This window comes from Podarcis filfolensis (assembly GCF_964270895.1).
Source record: "Podarcis filfolensis genome assembly, chromosome: 15".
Classification (NCBI taxonomy): Eukaryota; Metazoa; Chordata; class Lepidosauria; order Squamata; family Lacertidae; genus Podarcis; species Podarcis filfolensis.
The window spans coordinates 8,943,429-8,968,164 of record NC_139618.1 but is presented as its reverse complement, the minus strand read 5'-3'; the positions used below and the strand labels follow the sequence as shown (position 1 = coordinate 8,968,164).

The window sequence follows — 24,736 nt, the reverse complement described above, 5'->3', positions numbered from 1 at the left end:
CTTTTACTTTAGATTTTGTGTGCTTTGTTTTGAGTAGTATCTCCCAGTAATGGTTCCCCTCAAATAAATTTGTGCCATAAGCAGAAAAAGAACCATCTGCCCAATTTTTCTCGCAGACAGTGGACACTTTGGCTTAATTTTATACTTGAAGCCAATGACAGCCTTGGGTATCTGTCTCCTGAGGGGCTTTAAGGCGGTATGGTCAGAATCTTGCCAGATGCTGTGGCTCAGCTATTCTGCCACGTTATTTCCTTATGTTACAGACTACATGACCTCTATAATTTGTGGGTCCAGAGGTGTGCATTATGTTCTGGGGTGCTGCCACTACCAGTGAGAGGGAGACCCAAAAGGTCTCCCCACCAGTCCTTAGCTTAATGACCTCAAGGAGGGACACATGCTTAAGAACATAGGAAAAGCCTGCTGGATCAGGCCAGCGGGCCATTTGGTCCAGCATCCTGTTCTCACAGTAGCCAACCAATACCTGTGGGAATCCTGCAACAGAGATCCAGCACAAAAGCTCTCATGCCCTCTGTACTTTCCAGCAACTGGTATTCAGCAGCACTGCTGCCTCTGACTATGGAGGCAGAGTACGGCCCTCTCCACCATTAATTTGTCTGATCCTATTTCAAAGCTTCCTAGCTTGGTGGCCATCACTGCCCTCCAGTAGAAGCAAGTTCCATACTTTTAACTATGCACTGCATGAAGGAAGTGCTTTGTCTGCTTCTTCCACTCCCAAGTGGAGGTGACTGGCTAAAAGGTCACCAGTGAGCTTCGTAGCCAACGGGATTTGAGCTCGCCTCTCTGAGCCTAGTCGTCTCAATTGTAAGATGGGAGGGCACCACAAAATGCCAATTGCACAGAAAACTGATCTGCATTCTGCCCACACACACCCTTAAAAGAGTAAGCCCTTAGCAAGGGTGTCTGCATCTATCTCGGGGTGTCATGGTGCCTGACTATAGCTGCCAGGTTAGGAGCCTCACCTGTAGGCAATCTTCTCGCCCCTGTTCACACACAGACTGCTTTGTAACTCTACAGGCCTCTTGTGCTTTCATCCACATTTAGCTGAGGACAAAAAACTGCTATCTAGACTATTTCTACGGTCCCAATCCAGCAAGGATAAAAGATACAGTGGTACCTTGGGATGAAGAACAGCTTAGTTTATGAACAACTTGGATTAAGAACACTGCAAACCCGGAAGTAGGTGTTTTGGTTTGTGAACTTTGCCTTGGAAGCAGAACAGGTTTCGCTTCCTGTTGAGTGTGTTCCATTTGTAAATTGAGTCCCCCGCTGCTATGGGAAAGCTCACCTTGGTTTAAGAACGCTTTGGTTGAAGAATGGACTTCCGGAACGGATTAAGTTCGTAAACCAAGGAACCACTGTATTTAACTGGCTCAATTAAACCATGTGAAAGCAACTATAGGCCACCTCCATGAGCTGGCCTAGCAAGCTTCTAAATGGGAATAGGATCTCCCCAACATACCCATCAATAGGACCAACCAGGGGGCCATTTCTTCATATAACCCAGATATCCCTTCTGCCTACCCGTGAATTAACTAGTCTTAGCTGATCAGGGAAAGGGATATAGATGCCACATTAGCAGAACAGCTGCATGGGGAGTGGCACTCAGAATTCAACCCCTGCCATCACCACCCCATTTCAAATTAGATCAAACTAGTAAAATTCCACCCACTCTAGATGACAAGCTTCTTTGGTTTCAGTCAATCAGAAGGAAAACAAGAAAAACTAGAAGATTTTAGAGGTCAGAGCTGTTAAAGGCTTAATGTGGGATAGCCACAGAAGCACAGAAAATCTGTTGTTGTTTTTTCCAATGCTAGTTAACAAGGCTATCGCCTATTGTGGAAAATCAAGGTCAACGATAGTATGTAGGTAAAATCAGCTCAGTGGAAAGAGGTCGTCCTGTCAAAGAGTCAATACTAATTAGGTTAATAAAACTCTACTTGCCTACAGTTAACACAGTTGCTCATTTGGGTGTTAGATTTATTTAGGTCAAATTACATTTGTACGGCTTGAAATTAATTGATGTGGCTTCTCCCTCCCTGGTAACTTGAGGCATTTTCTGCACTGGGTTGCTACCCATTGGGGGAGGGTGGGGTGGCAAGTCAACCCGAAATACATGATAGTAAGCCTGAAGAGTCCTGGGTGACACTGCAGCTTCTTCACAAGCATTTGAAAACAAATTGGCTCCAATGAGTTTTGTAATTAAGTATTGCAGCAACAGGCTAAGAAACCAAAAATCCTCCGTTCCCACAAAGAAGTGAACTGTCCTCCAGTAGGGACCTTCAGCCTCAAGCATTAATCTGGGCTGCCCACTTCCAAGTGGCAAGATGTACAGGGCATTCTGCAGTGCTGCTATCTAACCATACCAAGACCCCAAGTTGCATTTACAGCAGAAACTCAACATCCCGTTTCCAACAGGCATTGGCGAGATGCCGGCGAGAAGCTCCAATGCAGGGCCTGGAGGCAACACACAGCCACATGCCACTGTCCTTAATCATCCCTCTGAACATACTCCATTCTGTGTCACCATCAAGAAGACCTCCAAGTATGTCTGCTTTTAGATGCATCTCTAAGCCATGGTGGCCGATGCCCACTGAGAACGGCATGACAGAGACCAACAGGAGGTGGCGCCTGAGCCTGATAGGCCTAGCTTTGCTCCCATCCTTGCATTCTAGAAGGGGGCAACACCAACTAAGGAGGAAGTTGAGAGGCAACAGCACCTCCTGGACTGGTTGCAAGCAGGAAAGGGCCAGCTGAGGATAGGCTAGTGTAGCAGTGCCCCATCTGCCCTTAGGTGCCAGCCTCTGCTCCCTCTATGCCCGTGGCCCTCACCACATTCTACAACAATGAATTCCACAAGCAGATTTTGACTGCAGGTGTCCCCCGCCCCAACTTAAATTTTCCTTTCTCTCCAACTCTTGCTTCAACTAGAGCTGAAGTTCTGGGGCTGGCTGGAGGCTGTGCAGGAAACCGGCTGATAGTCTACCATGCAGTCAGCTGTCAGGCGGGGAGGCTGGGCAGCCTAAAAAAAGCCCCACTGTGCCTAAGGTATCTCTGGGGCTTCCTCTGCCCTCACTGACGTCCACTCCGGGCAGGGTCCCCTTGTGAGCTGCGAAGACTCTCCCACCATTTTCTGGTATGGTTCTATTTATTTCCTGGCGCTGCACATATATGTGGTTGTGCGCTACACACATTGGGTGGGGGGACGATGCCTGTACTTAGGAAATGGAGGGCAACTGCCCCCTTTAGAGCATCACAAGAGACAAATGTTGCGTAAGCCGGTTGCCCTGCTGTACCAGCCCACCCCTCCTTTTATCTGCTTTGCCCCACACCACTCACCCAACTTGCATTGTCACTTGAAGCACTGCTTTCCTCCAGCTTGAAACCCAACATGATATTCATTTGCCATCTGCTTTTAACTGCCTAATCTAAAAGCACATGATCTTTCCTGCACCTAGACAAACAAAAAGAACGAAACGCATTTAGTTTTATATGCATTTAATAGTTTACCAATTGGTACAATAAGATTTTTGTTTTAATATGCAGAAAACATGAATAAATTTTGTTTTACACAGTCTGAGAGCAACAAATCTTACTGTAAAACACAGAGCAGTATTATATACATTCCTTTACTGATTTTTTTTTAATTTTAATTGTGTCAATATCTTCAGTTAACTCCTACAGTCTGGGGGTGAGGGGGGAAGCTTTCTCCAATGGCAATCTCTACACCGTTCTTATGGGGGGGGTAGAGAGAAATAAAGATGCTTGTCGTTATGTCAGTGTTGGGATCAAACTTCTAAAAACGTGGAATATTTTGCTAATTCTCTTCAGGAAGAACTTTGGACAGCTTGAAGGATATGCTTAGGACAAGAAAGTGGTTACTTACAGGGACACAGCAGAAAGAGAATAAAAAAAGGCTGGTTAACATCCAGTCATGACTTGCCAATCTGGCTCAACCTTTTGCCCACCCTCTGCCCCCCCCCCCACAAAAAAAGAAAACCTCCCAAACAAGTTTCCCTATTTTATACACATCATTTCTGCCACTAATGGAGAGGTTTTGCAGTAGCTAGTACCCTGGGTATTTATTTTTAAATATACACAGCCAGAGTGACAATATGGAATAATTAAGTGGATTTTTTCTTTTTCTTTTTTCCCTTCATTCAAATTCTGTTAAAATTTTGCACTCAAAACAATCCATGTCAGGATTATCAAGCCACTGCGGAGGAAAAACCCAACCCAAACCGTATCCTTTTAAATAGCTTTCATGGGGTGGGAAGATGGGATGAGGGACGGGCAGAGAAGTGAGGTGAGAGGAGAAGAGAAAGCTATTTAAGAATGATTTAAACAGGCAGTTCATTTCACATTAAAAAAAAAACCAAGAGTTTAGAGGTAAATGGGAGAAGCAGCCAGGTGTCAACAGATTAGACCAGGGGTGGAGGGGTAGGGGTAGCTTGGTGAGGCAAGAGCCAAAGCTTTCAAAATACTACAGTGCTCCACAGCTTCTTGACAACTTGCTAGCAACTAGTATTTTCTGGGGTTTGTTTTTCTTAAAAAAAAATTGTGCCCTGGGCACTTCATTGGTCACACCACACACAAAAGCAGGACGGCTTTTAAATGAAAATGGTAAAGTGCAGGATGCTCCAAGTCATCAGCTCTCAGATTGTGTCCAAATCAAAAAAGAGGGGAGGGTGGATTTTGCACTTTCAAAAAGAAAAATGAATCTAGGATTTATTTTTTCCTGGGCACATCTTAATCATCCATGCAGTTCTGGAATGTGTGTGTGTGTGTGTGTGTGTGTGTGTGTGTGTGTGTGTTGATATACGTGTCTAGGTATGTATTTGTGGCTTTGTTTCAAGAGACTGGACACCGAAACTGGTCTGTTTGGAAGCGTGGTGCTTGACCACTGCCCTTTCAGTTTTAAAAACCGCATGCCACTCTTTGTGTGACGTAACGCACAGCAATACACTCCTGAATACCTTCTGATATATATATTTTTAAAAAATCCTCTTTCAATCCAAACCAGTAAACCTCAGCGCTTGAGACTCTTCACGGGAGAAAAAGAAAAGGCACAGGATTAAGATAGCCAGAGAGAAGCACAAAAGCCAACTCCTAGGGACAACTCCACCACACCACCAACTTCTCCCCTTTTCCATTTTCTTTTGTTTTAAAACCAGGGGTGTAACTGCTGGTGCAGTCTACAACCACTCATGGTAATTCGCCTATTATTGTAAACCGGCTAAATGGACGTGTAGCTTACAAGTTTAAAGTTACTCAATGCCAAGGAGGTTTCATGACTACTAGAGGCTACAAAATGGTTCCTTTTTTTATCCTAAAACCATGTATTATGTTCAAAGGAGTGAAGGGAATAGTGGTCAAGCTCCCGTCTTAATAGGTACCTTAGTTTCACAGACTCTGTAAATGCAGAGTTTACCTTTAACCCTTAAAAAAGAAAAGAACCAGGATTTCTACATCTCAGCCAAGAATTACTTTACAATTGCTAACTGGCATTGCTATGACTGCCTCACTACAGATTCAGAAATTCTCAAAAAGGCAAAAACAGCAATGAATTCCCTGTCAAAAACAGCTTAAAAACAAGGGTAAGACTTCAAAATGTGTAAGATTCGGCTTGTGGGAAACTTGCTCACTAAAAAAACTGCATTCTCCAGAAGTCAGGACTTGCACCCTAACTTACTCCCCACCCTTTCAAGTCATTCACCGCCTTTGGTTTCCCAGCTCCCGTAAAAGAAGCCAAACACCAAAAAATCCTCCTTGCGGGTGAACCAAAATGTGTGATTAAGCCTTATTTCTACTGACATGCAAGTAACCCTCCAAACAAGTGGGGGGTTTTGTTGCTTTTTTGTTTTAAGGGCCAGTTCTTTTAAAAGCCACAGAGCTAATAAAACAAAATACTTCACGTGTGTTAAAATTTGTCAGACCGACAGTTTGTCCAGATTGGTATGTGGATTTTTGGAGGGCTGGACTGAAGGGCTGGACTTAAAAATGCCTATAACAGAACGTGACCAATAAAAGGCTGATTGAACGATGCTTGCTCCTTGGAAAAAAGATGAATTGGGGGACATTTCTTTCTTTTAGAGCTCTTCAAATTAAGGGGGCAGCTTCCAAACTGAAGCTGGCTTCAAAACTCTGTAACAAGAGCAGGCTTTTGCATGTCAGCAGGTGGATTTAACATGCAGTTGTAAGGTTATCTAGAAGCTTGCAAAGTACCTGCTAGCGTAAGTGGTTCTCCTCCTCCTGTTTCCCTCTTTTTCTTTCTTTCTTTCTTTCTACAGTGCTTTTTTTGGAGCACTGCAAACTCTGCTCTCATGTCCCATCACACCTGACCATCCTCTGGCTCCCTGTCCTGCTTTCAGACCTTTTCGCTAACTGGAAAGGAGAGGGAATCACACCACTATTACCCTGTTTGCTGCACACTCACCAACTACCAGGGAAAGCAGGGGAGGAGAGAGGACACCCTCAGATATTGTGGACATCACACAAGCCTGATAAACCACAACCAAAGCCAACAGAAAGCTGAACTGTCAGGAGTCAACTGGGAGATTGAGTCCAACTGTCCAGTTAAGAGCTACGTTCAAGCAAGACCGACAGACTCCCTAAGACACATTTTGCATGGAAAGCATTAAGCGCCAAGTGTTAGAATGCAATAGAACTCCAACAACCATTTCTTTAAAAAAAAAAAAAATACACGTCACATCATACCAAGGTTTCTCTTCCTATATTGCAGCTTGTTAGTATCAGGATACTAACCTTTTTTTTTTTCCTTTTTAAACGTGATAGGAAGCCAAAATAAAAATATATCCTATTGATTTGGCAAATATATCATGACGAGAAAAAACTGGAAGTTTTAATTAGTTTCCATTAATTACATAAGGTTCTAAGTTGCAGCCTTGTTTATCTAGTATCCTTAGATTTCTTAAGCACACTTAAGTGATGTTGTTACAGAGATACGTGTTTCTTGAAAGAGCCCTCCCCACCCCACCCAAAAAAAGAATCCGTATGAGAGTCACTAGTTATAGGCACCACCCAACAGAAGAGAACGGGTGTTCAGTTTATCCAGCACAGAACAGGATTTTGCTGCTGCTGCTGCTGCTGCTGCTGGTTTAAGTGCCCTTAATTCAACCAACCAGCTTCTGCCTTCGCAGGTCTGATGTGACCAATGCCAGCCCATGTCCTTAAACCTATGGTACTTCTAGACAACGTATGTAAATTTACAGTATACAATTTGGATTCACCATGCATGAATACTTTGTGTGTAACATTTAATAAGCTCAATCTACATCCAGAATAATTTACATGAAAGGACAATATTTATTTTAAACAGAGCTCAATGGGTAACCATGGTATCCGAGTGCATCCAGAGGGGGAGGGAAAGAGGGGGGTGGGCCAGGTGTGAATTAAATCAACGGCACTCCCACACTTTTACTGTTTGATCTACGCTGCCGGTAACCACAAAGGGCGCTGTCTTGTGGAAATCTGCAAGAGAGAGGGGGGCGGGGGAAGACAGGAAGTTACTAACAGCACCACAAAGGATAGGTCAATACTAGAGCTGAAAAATGTCCATGATGCTGGATCAGCCAAAAGATTTTAAAATTCAGTACATATACTGTGAGTGGCCATGGCAAATCTTTATTGTTTCCTACACTGTAGAGAGTTTATGCCTGAAGGGAACCTGCTAGGACTTGCCGGCTTTCATTGTTTTCCTTTAGCTTTTCATCAAAAACCTGTATTTTGAGGCAGTGGAGAAACTGCCTCTGAGTGTCCTCTTGGGTGAGGGCTGTATTAATTGAGGGTTCCAAAAACACACTTGTTCCTCCTCCCTAAGGAACCTTGAGAAGTACAGTCTGTGCACAGATCTGTGAAAGGAGGAGATACCCAGTTTACCCTGAACTACAGCCCCCATTAGTTTCCCTTCTCACAGGGACAGCCATGCCAGCAGATAATGCATACTATTAGTGTAAACTAGCAGTGCAGACATACCTTTACTCTGCCCTCCTCCTCCTCCTAACATTTTTTTAAAGAAAAATGATGGTGCCACTGATGCAACGCACCTTGAGTTACGTCAGCAAACCACTAGCTGAAAGGCCCACGTCACAGATCATCCATCAGCCATCATTAGCAGTACAGTCAGCACAGCAAGTCAGGGATGGCTTGCCAATAAATGTAAAGCAGCTTGGCTTTTATGGGTCCTGTGAACTGGAGAGGTGGGGGCAGAGGAACAACCAGCTCTGAACAAAGGAACAGGGAACAGGGAACCTCTACCTCAAGGGATATAAAGGAGCTTCACTCCTATTGAAGCCAGTTTCAATTTTCATTATGCCTGTACAAGCAACTAATTTTTCCACTTTTTTTCTTTGCTTGAAAAAAAGGTTGCTGCACAGAAACAAATGAAACCCAACTGTCTTCACCAGCTTGGCAAAACACTACCAGCATATACTTTCCCTGTAACTTCCAACATGCCCCCTTCCCCTTTCTTCTTTTGTGAAGAGAGGGAGGCCAGACATTTTTCGTAGCATGGGGACTTTTAAGCCAACCTAACACAGGTATACTTTGACAGTCTATAGAGAGTATTTAATGCAGTGCAGTGTATCCCTTCTTAGCTGAAGAGTGGTGCCACTGGTTTATGAGTCGGGCTCCAGGTAAAGACCAACCTACAGAGAAGACGTAGGTCTGTACTCAGCTGCGCTGTGCTGGAATAAGTGCACATACATACCCAACGAGGTAACAAAGTGTTCGTGCGCATTGAGAGTCTTCATGCATCTTTTGTTCTTGTAGTCCCAGACACGCAAGGTCTTGTCATCAGCACAGCTCAAAATAAATTTCCCCCCAGAATGGAACAGGACGCCACGTACCCAGTTATCATGGCCCACCTGTTGAGAGAGAAAAAATGGCACAAGGTCACAAGAGAGTACGTATTGTGTGCACACCTGAACATTCGCAACATGATTTGAAATCCAATGGTAAGATCATTCCACTACTTGCCCCAAACTAACTGCCTTGGAACTATAGGAAATTGAATTCTCCAGATGAGAACAGGGCCCTGTGATGGATTATTCCTTCAATCTGTACAGATTCTAGTCATTCTAACTAGTCTGGCTGGATTCCTCAGAGACTGTTTTGAGGTCATCTAGGCAATATTGTCTCATCTACTCCGTTTTGAAGCAACAGTATACAGGATTGCAGTCCGACAGGAGGGGGACACACAGGAACTTACAAGTGTCATAAGGCACATGCCAGTACTAATGTCCCACATCTTAATGGTCTTGTCTCTAGAGCCAGAAAGCAGGAAAGGACCAGGCTTGCCACTCTTCTTAGTCTATAAAGGAAAGAGAAGGAAATTACAAAAATGAATACTTCAGGTGGTAGAAATGCAGACCCACCTTTGGAGTACCTGAGACCTAAAGCAAGCAAAAAGGAAGTTGTGCTCCAGGTGAACAGGACTCAGAAGTCAATTAAACACTTCTACGTTAATGAACACGGCAGCAACACTCACACACTTTTAGAACGTAATTCTTTAGACTTTGCCAATGAACATAAAAAGTTGTTTATGTTCAATTACAATTAATGATCTATTTAAAGAGAAGCTTGTTTTTCTAATTCACCGATACTGCTGTCTGCATTTTTTTAAGCTTATAAATAAGAGTTTAGCCACTCAAAGAAATCTTAGAACTAGAAGCAAGTTTCCTACCACTCAATAATGACATTGCCTGGGGTCACATGTGGGGCAGGGGAGAGAAATGTCCTCCAAGCACTAGGCACTCCTGCCGAATTTGGCCTCCACTGTCTGTTTTCTTCTCTCTTACTCCCTCCCTTCAGTACCCAGCCTGAAGAAGAGTTCTTGAAAATTTAAAGTCACTAATTGGTGCGACTATTAAGCCTATTACCATAAAAAGTTATTATGCTACTGGTTTGGACTGTTAAGTTTTACACTGAGGCCACATTTCTATGTCAGATTGTCATGCCCACTGCCAATTATTCTGTTCACCATTATTCTCCACCGAGGCTCACACCTCCTTCTTTCAAATACGTGTGTCTCCCCTTTCTCCTTTCACTCAAGACACCCACTAGAGCTGCTTAAGATACTCCCCCAAAATTCAACTGGGAAGTCTAAAAGAGAAGGGAACCAGGGACATCTATCATATGATCTTTTGCTCTTTAAACAAAAGAGATAAACGTACAACTCCATAATCTATTGTTCACATTCAGCCAAAATGCATTAATCTCTCTTAAGAGTGTGGAATTCTTAAGTGTACGTCTCTCCCTTGTACATGCCTCCATCAATAGCTAAGCCAGGATAGGCTCAGGCTAAAATGACTTCTTGAGCCTCACAACTCTCTTCACCTTCCATGCCTTTCTTGGGCAATCATTTCTGCAACGAGCCAGTAGAGGGCAGAGGAGAGAAAGTGAAGCAGCTAAGTAGTCAGCTGAGAGATATGACCTTAAATCACACACATACGCCTTTTATTTTAAGTAAGTGAAAAAAGGGACCAGGTTCAAACTTGGCCACTGTTGAGTGATAGCATATGTCCACTGTGGTGCCCCAAATAATTCAGAAAAGAAACGTCACTTCCATAAAGGGAGATAGCCCATTTCAAGAGGCCAAGTATGTAGGATTCTGTCACGCTCTAGAACAGAGCTCCAGAACACTGCACTGAGCAAGATGGAGTAAGAGTCTAGTGCACTTGGGGGGAGGGATGTTCTTTAAAAAATGGGTTTTCCGTATGTAACCACACAAGTTTGCCCAAAGCCACCACCTCTTCCTTTTTGAGTTAAAAAAAAAAAGGACTTTGAGCTTTAGATCAGATGTTTATCTGAATCAAAGGGGTGGAATGGCTGCGGGAGAGAGCACCAGCATGTGATGGAAATCCGAGGCAACAAGACAGCCACTACAAATCCCACATGTCCATGCATGCCCCAATGAAGAGTAAGAGGTTGAAATGTACACTGAGGGGAGGGGAGGAGAGAGGAAAGGAAAGGAGAGGAGTGAGAAGCACAATATAAGACTCCTTACCTCAGATCCCGTAGCTTCCGATATGGTGGAATAAGAGCTCTCTGGAGCCCAAGAGATGCACTCTACCACATGCTCATGTTCTCTGAGCTCAGCTTTGCACTCCTTTGTTGCTACCACCCAGACACGCACCGTCTGGTCATTAGAACTACTGGCAATCAGCGTGCCATCCTGGTTAGGCCGCACCATGCGGACCCATTCTCTATGCCCCGTGAAAGTCTTCACACAGTAGCTGTTTGCAAGGGAAATAAACAAAAAGAAGTATTGATGGTTTAGGGACAATGCTGGTGTTGGCAGCAGTTGTAAACAGAATGTTTTGACAGATGAAAGGCCTAAATTGAGTTGAGAAGACTGGGGAAAGTCTGGGCAAATGGACAGGAAGAAAACAGCAGCTAGAACAAGGGGCTGAGCAGAAGGTTAAACCAAAGGCTATCTGGATCATTTAAAGAATCTGTTTCCAAAAGGTAATACAAAATATAAATCAGAAGGAGAAGTTGGGAGAATCCTCAACACTGAGGCAATCTTGAGACTCTTTTTAACAATGAACATTAATTATGCCAGTTTTCTTCTTCCCTCATACTGTTCTGTCTCCTTCTTAGCATTTCTACACTGGTGACACACTAGTATATCATTCCTTCTCTCAGAGATCTAATAGGATTCCAAGAAGCACCAAGCCACAGGATCGGAGGGAGGTATAACAGTTAAGCTTGTAGAGAAGATATCCCTTTGCTTGCAGTCTTCTCCACCTTTCTGCATGTTTTGAGAGCAACTGCACCGAGCCTTGCCTACATCAGGCTGTTCATCCATTCGTGGGCCCTATCCCACTTGCTGAAGACCAATGGCATATACCACTAGTCACTAGCCTTCCAGATGTTGCGGACTACAATTCCCAACTGCTGGCCATTCTGGCTGGGGCTGATGGGAGTTGAAGTCCAACAAGAAGAGCCCATGAGGTTCCCCCTTCCCATGCATTAGGGAGAATCTTCAAAAGCTACCAGGCACTGTTTCTTCCGTCACATGAACACATCTGCAAAATCTTACCCTGTTTGAACTTCCCACATTTTGATGGTTTTATCCCTTGAGGCAGAGACTATATGATCCCCATTGGGCATGATGGCTACTGAAGAAACATTATGATCATGACCTAGAAAAAGAAAACAACACAACAAACACGCTCACATCAGGCTTCTGCTGCGACTGTGTTAGTTCACAATGTGTGTGAAGAGTACTCAATTCACACAAGCAACAATAATCCTGCATGGTAACCCTCAATATGCAAACCAGGGACCCAACTGAGAGAAATACAGGACGTCTACAGTGGTTGTCTGGCTATTAGAAGAAGTGTGCTGCATGGTTTCCAAAAAAAGAATCTTGTGAATCTAAGTTCTTAAATGAACTTGAGCAAGAAACCAGGGCGCTTAGCCCACCCCCACCCCCAAAACACACCCCCCCACACTGGCAGGCTGTAATGAGCAACATGAAACTATCATGGCTGCATTTCCCAGTTTCAAAGTCAGGCAAGGCAGGTGCATTAGATGTTCAGCACTTTTGCCAGCAATAGAGAAAGTGATGCTGCAGCAGCAATTAAGAGGGAGTGTGCAGTACCGTGTGTTCCAGGCAAGCAGGCATCAGGTGGTCATATATGAAATACTGAGAACACTCTGGTTGCCACATTTCAAAAATATATCATTGAGCTGGTAACAAAAGTTTGAAAGGGACAGGCAAAAAGGTGCAAAGGTGGAAACACCACTGCCCCCTTGTCCAAATCTTGCATGCACGCCAGAAGACCTGGGGAGGGTATCACACAGCTCTCATCTTTGTACTACAAAATCTTAGGAGAAGCTGGAAGCAGCAACACTCTTCTTTAGAGGATTTCCTTGTTCCATCACTGCATGAAGAAACCCCTCCCCAAAGTTTTCCAAGCATGCAAAGCAGACAAGGGGCAAGCAACGCGGGGAAATCTATTTATCCTGTTGGCTTTGGGGGCAAGCAGAAGCAGCCCAAGTCTTTCTTTCACAGCGAGGCTTGATTTGTATTGCTCCAAAGCTCAGTGTGGTGTAAGAAGCTTCTCTCAGATTCTAGAGAACTGGACCGGGAGGGGAGCTTGTGAAGATGTGCTCTCTCTCCAATGCTTCTCTGGGAAACAGCAACCATCTTCTCCCATGCTGGGTCCAGTGACACAGTACTCCTTTCCACAGGCCATAAATGCAGTTATAGAGGCACATTCTGCTTCTACGGGCTCTTTAAGGACACTCCTAGGCAGCAACAAGAAATGGCCAGAACCGCTGCTTCTGCTATTTTTCCCTGGTAAGAAAGGCAGGCAGCTGCCTCCAGAAAGCTGAACAGAGCAGGGGGCGATTGCACATGAAGCAGAATTCACATTTGCAAAACTCTAGCCTAGCCTAATTCACCCAATCCCTTTCAAATCATATTTTCCCATTTCAAATGTTGAGTCCTTCCCATTGTTTTGAGTAGTTAACAATGCTTCAAACAAGCAAGCTATGGTCTGAACACAGAAGGCAGGCAGGTTTCAACTATGGAGCAAAAATTATGCCCTCCTTGGGAAATATCCAAGATTCTTATATAGCTGGCAACAGAATGAACCAAAATGTGATGCTTCCCATAGGTACTTCAGCTCTAACCATACTATACAGTACAGCAAGATTGCCTCGTCTCATTTCCCAGCAAGCTAAGGAAATGGGTCCATATTAAAGCCTTACAGCTCCCACTTCGTCAAAATAGCAATAGGGAACACAAGCCTGTTAACATTTCAAGCACAGGCTGCAAAATATACGCAGGATACTGACCAGGTAACAACCATCTTTTTATCTAATAACTCAAAATGCGAACATGGTGGGTCTGTGTTTTGACTATACCAATTTCAGATTGCAAGTGACAGCCCCCATGATTATCTTCTTTCATACAGAACAATTCTCTGCTGGAGAGTCAGAGAGACAGCTAAGCTAGAATCATTCTTTCCAACAACTAGCTTTACATGTGCAGTAATTTTTATTGAGAGGAGAGCATTCAATCGTGTGATGCCCTCCCCTCCACATGTCTGCTGACTGAAGTGATATAGTTCAGCCATGAGTTTACCACATCATATGTGTAAGGCAGGGGTGGGAAACCTCCAGCCCTCCCCCACTTGACCTGCAAAGCCAAAGCCATGCCTGTCTGCCCAGTACACCATCAGGTGTGGGGCGGGCACCATTAATCAGTTGATTAGCAGCATCTGCAAAGCACGCTGAAATGGATTTCTCAGGACCCAACAATCAGCTGAAAAGCCCCTTGCAAATCGCTATCTTGCAGCGTCCCCCCCCAGACCTTGGTTTAAGAGTTCTGCATCCCCTTCCTAATTTCAGTTTCAAGAAAAGGGCAAGTCTGGACTGGTTTGATATTAATTCACAATCCAAGTGTGGGATTCCTCAATTCCTTACCATGCATGGTTCTGATGCACTCAAAGCCCTGGAAATCCCATAGCTTAATTGTCATATCTGCAGAGCAGGAGGCCAATAACTTGCCGCTGTGGTCGAAGGAAATATCCTGCACTGAGTCTGTGTGGCCCTTCAGGGTTCGTTCAAAATCACCTGTCTCATAATCCCATACCTAGGAAGCAGACAAAGAAATTGGTGAACATCTGCCCTCACAAAATACATATATATATTTCTTCCAGGCTCTCATTTGCATTCAAAGCAGCTGTCTGGCACTCTGTTCAACATTAATTCAAAATGGAAGAAAGAGATGGAGCAAGGGAAGAACCAATAACATTTTCAAAGGGTATACTGACTTTTCAAATTAATTAGACAATAATAAGCACCTCTCCTTCTCTCTCCACCCACCCATTTCCAAGATAAATCAATAAGCCAGAAGACAGCACATTTTGCTGCTCTTCCTGTTGCCTTAAACAAGAGCAGACTCCCTTTCTATGGGATGATGCACATGTTTTATTTGTGTAGACACATAAAACTCCTGCTTTCTCTGAGACAAAAGCAATATTCAGACATACCAAGGTAGAATACTTTATTTCAAATTCTTGAGTATCTGCCATGCACACATTGGCAACTAAGAATAAAGCCAGAACAAAAAATGGGAGGAACCAGTCACCCAAATGGGTCAATGGATACCGGGCAGGAAACAAGTTTTTAAAATATTATTATTCCATTTGCCTTCACCCCAAGGTCCCAGCATTGGTCACAACAATTAGAACAGAGTTATAAAAAACAGTTTAAAGCAACTTAAATCTACAGAAATAAAGTGGGTCCTAAAAATATACATTCTCAAGTGTCAAAAGCCAGAGGCGTATCTTCAGCATTTGCCATAAACTATATAATGAAAACGCCAGACACATCTTTATCAGTAGTGACTTCCACAACTTAGGGCTTGCCAAAGAAAATGCCCTCTGTTGGGCCATACCCCCCTTTCTGAGGGATGTGGAACTACCAAGAGGGCCTCCTCTGCCAATCTTAGCAGCTAAGGGGGTCTGTAGAGAACGAGTCAGTCTTTAAAGCAGTATTCCCAATTGGTGTTCTGCAGACATTCATGTAACAAAAACTACCATAGAGATACCACAATTTTCAAAAGTAGGGGCTTGGCTTTTGAAAAACGGGGGATCTGCAGTACTTAGAGGTAATTGGGAACCACTGCTTTAAAGTATTTGAGGCCTAAAGGGCCAATCCATTTAAGGATCTGTCTTGTGATTACCCCGTCCTCCACTGTTCACTCAGTCTCTTGTGACTACAGAACAAAAGGTGTGCTGGGGTTTGTTTTTGTTTTTCATGGGTCATGTATGAAAAACCCAATTGCTTCAGGTGATGTATTAAAACAATATATTATACAACACAGCCCTTAAGTATTCATATACTCACTACCAGTCTGGCCAGTGCCTCCTTGCTTGCCAGCCTCTCCCCACTAACTGTGCCAAATATGTTTGACTGTACCAATGCCAGCCCCAGCAACTCCTTATATGCAGGGCCCAGTACTCACCAAGGTGGCCAACCTGTGTTCTACTAGTTCACAGTGACTGAATGCTCCTCCATCCAATAATCACCACCATTATCCTTGCATACAGAAAGCTAGCATCTGTCAGGGGGAAGCCTAGCCCTTTGTGGAGGGAATCTCTGTTGTGAATAGAAGAGCAATAGTTGTGGCCCAAAGTGGAGCCCCAGAGCGAAGATAACAGGTTGACCACCTCACTGAGAATCAAGCTATAACGAGATTGAGGCTCCAGGAAGCGTCCACATGAATGAGTCCCAAAGACTGGAAACTACAATCAACATACTCATCGTGTTCTTGGTGTTCTTACTAAGGGCCACAGTACTACAGTACAGTAAGTGGCATACTTGAAGAATCCTAAGCTGTTTAAGATTGTACATTATATTGTGCCCAGGAGTGTGCCTGCAGCAAACAAACGCAGGCTTCGAAGAGTAGGTGAGAATAGTACATTAACCCATGCCAGCTTCAGGAGGCAAACCACCAGGCTGCGTATTAACTGAAGCTTCTACATTTCTATGGGTGACCACAAACACAGAATGCTATTTTGCAAAAAAAATATTACTTGGGCTAACACAGTCCAAAAAACACAATGGGAGCCATATCCCAATTCTGATCAGCTCACACCTCCTGTGTCAATCGCCTGCAGCATCCCCTTGAGGTGCACACTTCTGGAGAGCTGCAAGACAGACCAGGTTTATAGAAGAGTCTTACCTTTATTGTGGCATCCTCTGAAGCAGAAACCATAACACTGAAAACTGGGTGGAAAATTACTCTTGTGACAGGACTCCTGTGTCCACTCAACGCATACTTTTCTGGAGGACGAGGGATCCATTCTTTAGGGTCTCGCTTCTGACCAAGTGGCCCACCTGAAGTAAATTCTTCCTTAGCTTCATTTAGTTTGGATTCCAATTCCATAACCTAAATGGTTTTGGAGAGAGGGCAGGGAGAGAGGAGTGGAGAGAACAAACAAAAGTGTAAGACAAACAAAAGGTGATACCTGGTGTTCAACTTTGTGATATATCACCAGCTACACATCACGATATACTGATATATCACAATGTCTGAAATAAGACCTTGCAAGTCCTGAAGGACCAACACACATTGACCATTACCAAATCCACAGCAACCCTGGAACTGTGCCACACAGCTCTCAAATTATCTTCATAGTACAAGCTGTAACAGCTAAAAGGAACCGAACAAAACCTGAGATCCACAGGAAAATATCTGCCTGGTTATCTTGAAATCAATCCAACCCTCCTTAGCTCATTTTAGCTTTGAGAAAATGTGTTTGTCGTCATTTTTACTTTACCTGAACTTTGTTCCCTTAGATATGAGTGCAAGTCTACTGCTCTGTCATTCCTTCCTTATCGGCCAGAATTTTTCTCTTTCCTGCGTTCTGTATCAAATATCCTTGCTACGATTACCTTTTAAAAATGCTGCTTGTGTTTGTTTAAAGCAAAAACCTGCCAAGGCTTCAGCTGGATCCTATCTCCTACATACCTCCTAGCCTTGAGACCAGTGGGCATATTTAGAGGAATTAGGAGACTATAGCTGGGTGATACCTGGTTTTCAACCAGCTGAACATCATGATATACTGATATATCACAATGTCTGAAATAAGAATGGAGCTATGTGGAGGCATTGGCTGACTTCATGGTTTTTCACACATTGTGATTTCTGCCAAGCACACACAGACATAAATCATGATTTGCAAATATATTGTCAGGTCAAAAATTATAAAACTAGTTATCATAGTATGGTCTTCCAACCGGATAGGTTGTTTTGCATACTTCTTTTAAAAGCACTGCAGCAGTGTTGCCAGCAATATACCAACTGAGACTTGTACTCACCTTCTTTTGTAATCTTATAACTGATGTCCATTTCTTTTCCAAGAGTCCAGCATACTTCTTATCTAACTCTTCATTCTGAAGATCAAGAGAATTGTTGTGAACACATAAATTGTAGGACTGGAAGGGACCCTCATGGTCATCTAGACCAACCCCCCTGCAATGCCATCAGTCCTGCTTAGCAGCATTTTCTCCCAAATTTAAGAACATCAAACAGAGCAATATTTTGCCAGTTTTGTTTTTTTTTTTAAATAAGAATAGCATTTTCTATTGTCTTAGAAATTGAAGGCATGGAGTTGTGGGGCTTATCAATGAACCCTACAAACCTTTATATATTGCTTGATGCAAATATGTATGAAGCCAGAGATAAAACACATTAAAAGCCAAAGGAACTAGCTATTTAGGGGGAAAAGCTCCTTCCATCTGCTTTCATGAGTGCTTCTATGCTTTTGGGGGGTCTTTTCCCCCCCTTTGGACCATGTGAATTGTTTAATGTGGCTGCAACGAACTGCCACCCTTGCAAGTGTGGTGGTTTAATGGGAATGATGGGTTGATACACATTTTCCAGAACTGTCTAACTTCATTGTCCCACAAGTGGCCAAGCAGATGTCTTTGGGAAGGAACAAGCAGGGAATGAAAGCAATAACCCTCCATGTTTTTTTGCTCCCCAGCAATCAGTATTCTGTGGCACAGTGCCAGTAAATGTACAGGTTTTGTTTTGTTATCGTGCCTAATAAGCTCATCTTCCTCCATGAATTTGTCTGATCCCCTAAGCTTGGGTCCGTCTTGTGGCAGCCAGTGCCATGCTCACACACATTCTGTCAATTACTCTGCCAGGAAGCCACTGCTGTAATCATCAGTGGATGACCTTGATGAACAGGTCTGTGTTAAGAGGCACAATCCTCAGGATATGCATGATCCAACATCAACCAAGAGCACAAAGCAGACACAAGCACTGAACTATCCGGTGAAGCATCCTGGGCAAGTTTCCCTCCTTACAGTATTTCTTCAGGGAAATAACTTCTTGCTTACAGGAAGTTCTCAGAATTTATGAAAGCCAAAAAATCACACCCTCCTCAGAATGGTCTGCCTCCATTCTGATTATCTGTGGAGTCAGGGTGTTCAACAAAGGCATGGCCAGAAACCACAGCCCAGCGGAGAAATGAAGGTCAAAGGGAGTGGCACTGGTTAAAGTGCAGCAGCTCCCCCACAACTACAAAAATTATTATTATTATTATTATTATTATTATTATTATTATTATTAAACAAGCTGTGTGCCCTATAAATTAAGGGAAGAGGTTAATCTCAAAAATCAAAGAAAGTGCAAACAGATGCTATATGCAATGTTGAAGTTCTGGGGTCTCAGAGAGTCCAGCAATACTGGAGATTGTAAAAGGCAGGAGAATAGCAGAACGTCAGAACGGGTAATTGGATTATCTTCTTGGTTAAGAGGCCACAGTGGAGGTATTACCACCCTCTGTGCTTGGGGGAATTTGGGGTTATTTGTGGAACTAATTTGTGCTGGAGCCAAATGTAGCCCCTGAAGCAGTTGCACGGATAAGATTCCAATTCACTGGTGCTTGGGTTTTGGGGTCTTTTAGTTCATTAAGAGTTCTGCCTAATTCATACTCCCACAGCTTCACTACACAGCTCTCTCATAAGGAAGTGAAACACATCTCCCTAATGACTGCTGTATAACAAGGCTGCTTAGCATATCCAGGTCCTCCTTCTTACCTTTTGGGGGAAAGAGTTTTTAATGAGGTTGATGGGTATGCCAGCACTCCTTTCATCAAGCCCCATTTTCAATTACGCGTACAATGAGATTACAACCAGGACTTTATTTGAATGAGATTTGGGGAAATGAAATGTAGGGCCTCATGTGGGTACTTTGGTTAAGGCAGACAAAATTCTACGCTTTTACAGCGTGATTGGTAGGCCTAAAGGGTACTTAGGAGATTAGCATATATTTAAATGGTTCAGAGTCAGAGTCGCTTATATGATCTGAAGAAATAGCACAGTATTTATAGATCACACCAAGATAGCTATTCCTCATTCAAAACCTACAAAGTAAGAGCTGAATTAGGAGTTTCAATTATTTCAAAAAGAGTTGGGTCAAATGCCTTAGGGCTGGTAGACATACACTTCCGTTACAAAGAAAGCCTAAACTCCACGACTTAACATTTAGGTGGTATAAACTGCATGCTTGTTGTTGCAGGGAGCATGGAACACAGAAGCAGGACTGCTGTTTCTACCGAAAGCCTGTATTATTCAAATAAGGTCAGCAGGATAAAACATGGAAGAGGAAGACAGGAAAGTACAGATGAGGTGAGGATAAACTGGTGGCAAATGACACATTACTGGCAAGGCTTTGCAAGAAGCAGAATCAAGCAAGTGCTAAACAACATTGTCTCACAAGAAATGTGCTTAAAAGCGCACCTAAATATTATACCAAGATGGAATTGTTTAGAAATCCTAAATAATCTGAAAACAAGAACTGTAGGTGTTATAAAAACTTATGTTAGAAAGAGCATTCCTATATGGGACTGCTCTTGCATTTTCCACAGTCCTTTGGAAAGGTTTCTATGTCTGTGTGAAATTTTGGCCGGTATGTGATGAAATATGGCTAGAGTTGCCACTGAAGAAATTTATAGTACCCATTTTAAACTCTCCCAACTCTGAGTTTTAAGTAAATAGTTGGATCCTTTGGTTTTTGCTGCAAGTGTAAAACATGTTGATTTCAAAATGTATTGTATACGTTACACATAGCTAGTACTATTCCAGAGGAATTCCCCAATTAAAGGTGATCAACCAAGTCCTCTCTAGAACAGTTAAAGGCTATAGACATGGACTAAGGAATGGGTTTTCTTTTAATGAGGTGGGCCATGTGAAGTTAATAACTACAATGTGATAGGATAGATATCCTTCATGCTTTTTAGTTTCAAGGGCAATGTGACATGGTGCAAAGGTTTATAGACATGTGGACATTGTAAGAGCTTGTTTGTTCAGGCAATGTCCCACCTAGTCCAGCATCCTATTCTCAGTGACCAACCAGATGCCTGTGGAAAGGATGCAAGAAGGACCTGAGCACAACAGCACTCTGCCCACCTGTGATTCCCAGCATCTGGAATTCAGAGGCAACAGTGTCTTGACAGTGTAGGTGGAACATGGCCATTGTGGCTAGTAGTGAATATCTTGGTCCATTTACTTTGCATTCTCAATGTACAGACCTCAAGTAAAGATAGGTGGAAAATTAACAATTCCACAAACTTGGTTAACTTAACAGTCACTGATAGTAGAAGCTTAAGTAACCATTCAGGTTAATTGCAGAGATTTGTGAGCATTCCATTCCATTACCTCTATTTGGAAAGTTACTGCATATATGACAGAAAGGTTAATCAGGAGGATCACACAAGGAATACAAAGTCTGTACTCACCACATCAAGCTCTGCTTCCTTTTTAAAAACAGAGTATGCCTCTTCATAGCCATTAGAACGAAGGTAATCTGCTATCGCTCGATTTCTAAATGAAGTGAGATTTAGGTCATTAATTAATATTCTTTTTATAATTAATCCTGTAGAAATTTCTCTCCCCCTCCCATCCACAAAGCTATGTACCCAAACATGCTTGACTGGAACAAGTAAAAGAATACCTCCTTCCCTTTTTCTTTGAACTAATGGCTAGTTCTCTTTTGGATATTGTGCACAATGGTTTATTGAACTTTCTGGTGGTCCTTATAACTTCCCTCCATACCCACTGTAGTATAAAAAAAGGTTCTTCACGTGCTGTAGGATAATAGTTATCCACTGCCAGGACACTGATTGGGAAAAGAATTCTTGCTTCTCAGATGCTTTAGAGACCACGGTATAATCCTGGACCACCTAATAGGAATGGGAAAATTTGCCTCGGTTCCCTTGTGATTAGGTGTGTTTTCTACTGTTGTGCCAGGGGGCAGGGGAGATAGAACATCCTCTTCTGACCAATGCAAATAATCCCAGGGGGTTTTCCTATTACTCAAATATCTAGACGTTGCTAACTGGAGGTGGTTGTCCAAGGATCTGGAGTTTACCATCATCAGTGTGCTGATGAAATTCAATTATGCTTCTCCTTTTTCTTAAATCCCACTGCGGCAGTGGAAACCCTGAATCATTGCTTGGAACCAGTAATGAGCTGGCTGAGAAACAATAAACTGAAACTCAACCCAGGTGTGACAGAATTGGTGGGGAGTGTAGGATTTTTTGATCAAGTAATTAGTGAACAGGACCTGGACAGTGTCATATGCATCCTTGAACTGCTGATCCACAGAATGGGGCTTCTCTAGGATTCCTAAGAGGTGACTGTGGCCCAGAGTGCCTTCTTCTTCACAAAGTGCGCCAGCTGTACCCTTGCCTTGGTAAGAGATACATGCCCTATCACTCTAATGCACTCTGTGCAAGTCTGTATTTGAAGAGAATTCAAAAGCTTCAACAGGTCAAAAATGCCAGCATCTGTATTTGTAACTGGTACACTCTGAAAGGACCACACAACACCCTAAGAGATCTATATTGGTTACCTGTTTCCATCTTCAATTTTAAGTGCTGGTTTTGACCCTAAAAGTCTTACTTAGCATTAGTATCTGAAGCAACATTCCCTCCCATATCTTTTATTTCTTTTCTTTTTTGTCTCATCATCAAACCTTTTATTGGCATCACATACAAACATCCATAGTAAATCAATACAGAATTACCACCTCCCCTTCATTTGTCAAATGAAAAGAGGCAAAAAAATCTAACATTACATCTCTAGGTCTCCAGGGAGATCAGGCATCTGCAATGTGTTTCTGCGACAAAAAACCAAATAAAGATATTTAGCCACTAATTTGGTGAGCTCCTGATCATTCCCCAGTAATAGAAAATGTATGACCTCCAACTCTGGTTTCCATTTGGGAATGCAGCGTTGTTCTAGAAACTGCTGGCGGAGATCGGCATATAGTTTACATTTAAGAACCATGTGAGTAAGAGTTTCCATCAGGTGATCTTCACATGGGCAAATTCTTTCTCCTTCCACCATTCCCGAGAATCTACCCCAAAGGAGGTTTGATGGGTTTGAATTAAACCTGGCCATCGAAAATGCCCTTCTTTCTTGAGGGATAAGCAGAAATTCAAGATAATTATAATTAGTTTCATGTGCCCAAGAAAGCTGAAAGTAAAGAGGGGAACATGTTTTCTCTGCTGCTGCTGCTGTTAGTTCCTGGCATTCAATGTCCCACAACCTAGTTTTTATTATAGCCTTGGCAGATGGTGGAGGCATTGATCGCAAAAGTTCCATTGACAGTCCAAGGTGCTGTACCTTTATGTTAAACTGTTGTAGCCCTGGGGAAAGAAAGGGGTCTGACAAGACTACCAAGGAAAGGATCTTTATCTAATGCAGGGTAGATGTTTAACCAACATAGAAGAAATCTCGCCCAGGCAACGGTCTCTACCTTGTGTTGGCCTCCCTCTAGACACAAGGCTGCATAGGGTACACAACGTGGGACAGCAAAAATCTTAAAAAGGAAAGCTGCCTGCACTAGTTCTACCAGCTGGGTAAACCCTGGCAGCCAGACTGGAATTCCATAGAGCAACTGAGCTATTATTTTGGCGTTGAGGACCTTGAGGACAGAGGGGATATGTGAATTACCTCGTTATGAAAAATAGCATTATTGCCTGCACAGACATCTTACTGGCATTCACCACCGTTGCATGGTGCGAGGACCATAGATGGAATGTAATTCCCAGATAGTTAAATTCAAATACCTGCTGGATGGGTTTTCCACCAAGTACCCAGCTATAGCTCTTGCGTGAATTCCCAAAAACCATTATTTTGGTTTTATCAAAGTTCATGCACAATTTCATTCTGGACAGTCAATAGAGGAATTTAACAATCGTTTTAGGCCAATTCTTGTCCATGAAAGCAAAATCATGTCATCTGCATATACGAGAATGGGGATGCTTGATGGGTTGAGTTTTGGGTTATAGGCATCTACCTGTTTTAGTGAAGAAGTGAGGTCATTAAGAAAAAGATTAAAAAGAGAGGGGGCAAGTACACAGCCCTGCTTTACTCCTCGGTTTATAATGATGGGATCTGTCATTACATTCCCCGGTGTTGTTCTTATATGACAGGTGTTATTTGTATAAAGCTTTTTGATCAAGCATAGTAATCTAGGTTCTAGGCCCATTGTCTCCAATTTGGTCCATAACAGCCCCGTCAACAGTGTCAAAAGTAGCCTTGATATCTAGGAAGGCCACATAAAGACATTCTTTATGAAGCCGCGTTTACTTAGCGGCTAAGTGAGATAACACCATGCAGTTGTGTAAAGTGGATTTCCCTGGCCTAAGCCCTGCCTACTCTTGGACCTATGATGTTATTTTCATCAAGCCAAGTAGTTAGTTTATTTAGCAGATGTTTAGCGCACAATTTCCCAATGTTTGACAATAGACTTATTGGCCAATAGTTGGATGGCAGCTTTTTGTCACCCTTTTTAAAGATTGGGATAATTATAGATTGCTGCCATGAGTTAGGCATGATACCAGATCTATCTATCACAGTGAATAGATCCGCTAGTATCAGAGCCCACCACTCTGACTTGGCTTTGATCAATTCAGATGGAATAGCATCAGGGCTGGCAGCCTTTCCTGCTTTCATCTGATCAATTAAACTTGTAACTTCAGTAATGGAGATAGGGGGCCACTCATTCGCGAAAGTAAAAATGGCATGGTCCTGACTTTTCCAAGATGGTGGCCGAGACAGCAGCCTAGTCAGAGCTCCTGCCTTCAATAAAGCTTTCAAGTAGTTTTTAGCTACTTCCTGATTTTAATCTCACATTTTTAATGTCTTACTA

The 24,736-nt window shown here is 43.0% G+C and overlaps 1 protein-coding gene across 2 annotated transcripts in view; it reads right to left on the bottom strand.

Moving 5' to 3' along the window:
* Positions 1–3,499: 3,499 nt before the first annotated feature.
* The window catches only part of PAFAH1B1 (platelet activating factor acetylhydrolase 1b regulatory subunit 1), a 55,998-nt gene continuing 34,761 nt past the window's right edge, over positions 3,500–24,736 (bottom strand). Inside the window, exons 3-11 of one of the 2 annotated variants that reach the window (XM_083587877.1) lie at positions 21,315–21,399; positions 17,884–17,958; positions 16,745–16,951; positions 14,479–14,647; positions 12,083–12,185; positions 11,045–11,273; positions 9,248–9,349; positions 8,747–8,903; positions 3,500–7,509 (exon numbers count right to left, since the gene is read on the bottom strand). In XM_083587877.1, coding sequence (XP_083444003.1) covers positions 7,436–7,509; positions 8,747–8,903; positions 9,248–9,349; positions 11,045–11,273; positions 12,083–12,185; positions 14,479–14,647; positions 16,745–16,951; positions 17,884–17,958; positions 21,315–21,399 — 1,201 coding nt within the window. In that variant the 3' untranslated portion in view covers positions 3,500–7,435. Of the gene's footprint in view, positions 7,510–8,746; positions 8,904–9,247; positions 9,350–11,044; positions 11,274–12,082; positions 12,186–14,478; positions 14,648–16,744; positions 16,952–17,883; positions 17,959–21,314; positions 24,734–24,736 lie in introns of both variants that reach the window. The other variant, XM_083587878.1, reaches the window with a different exon arrangement.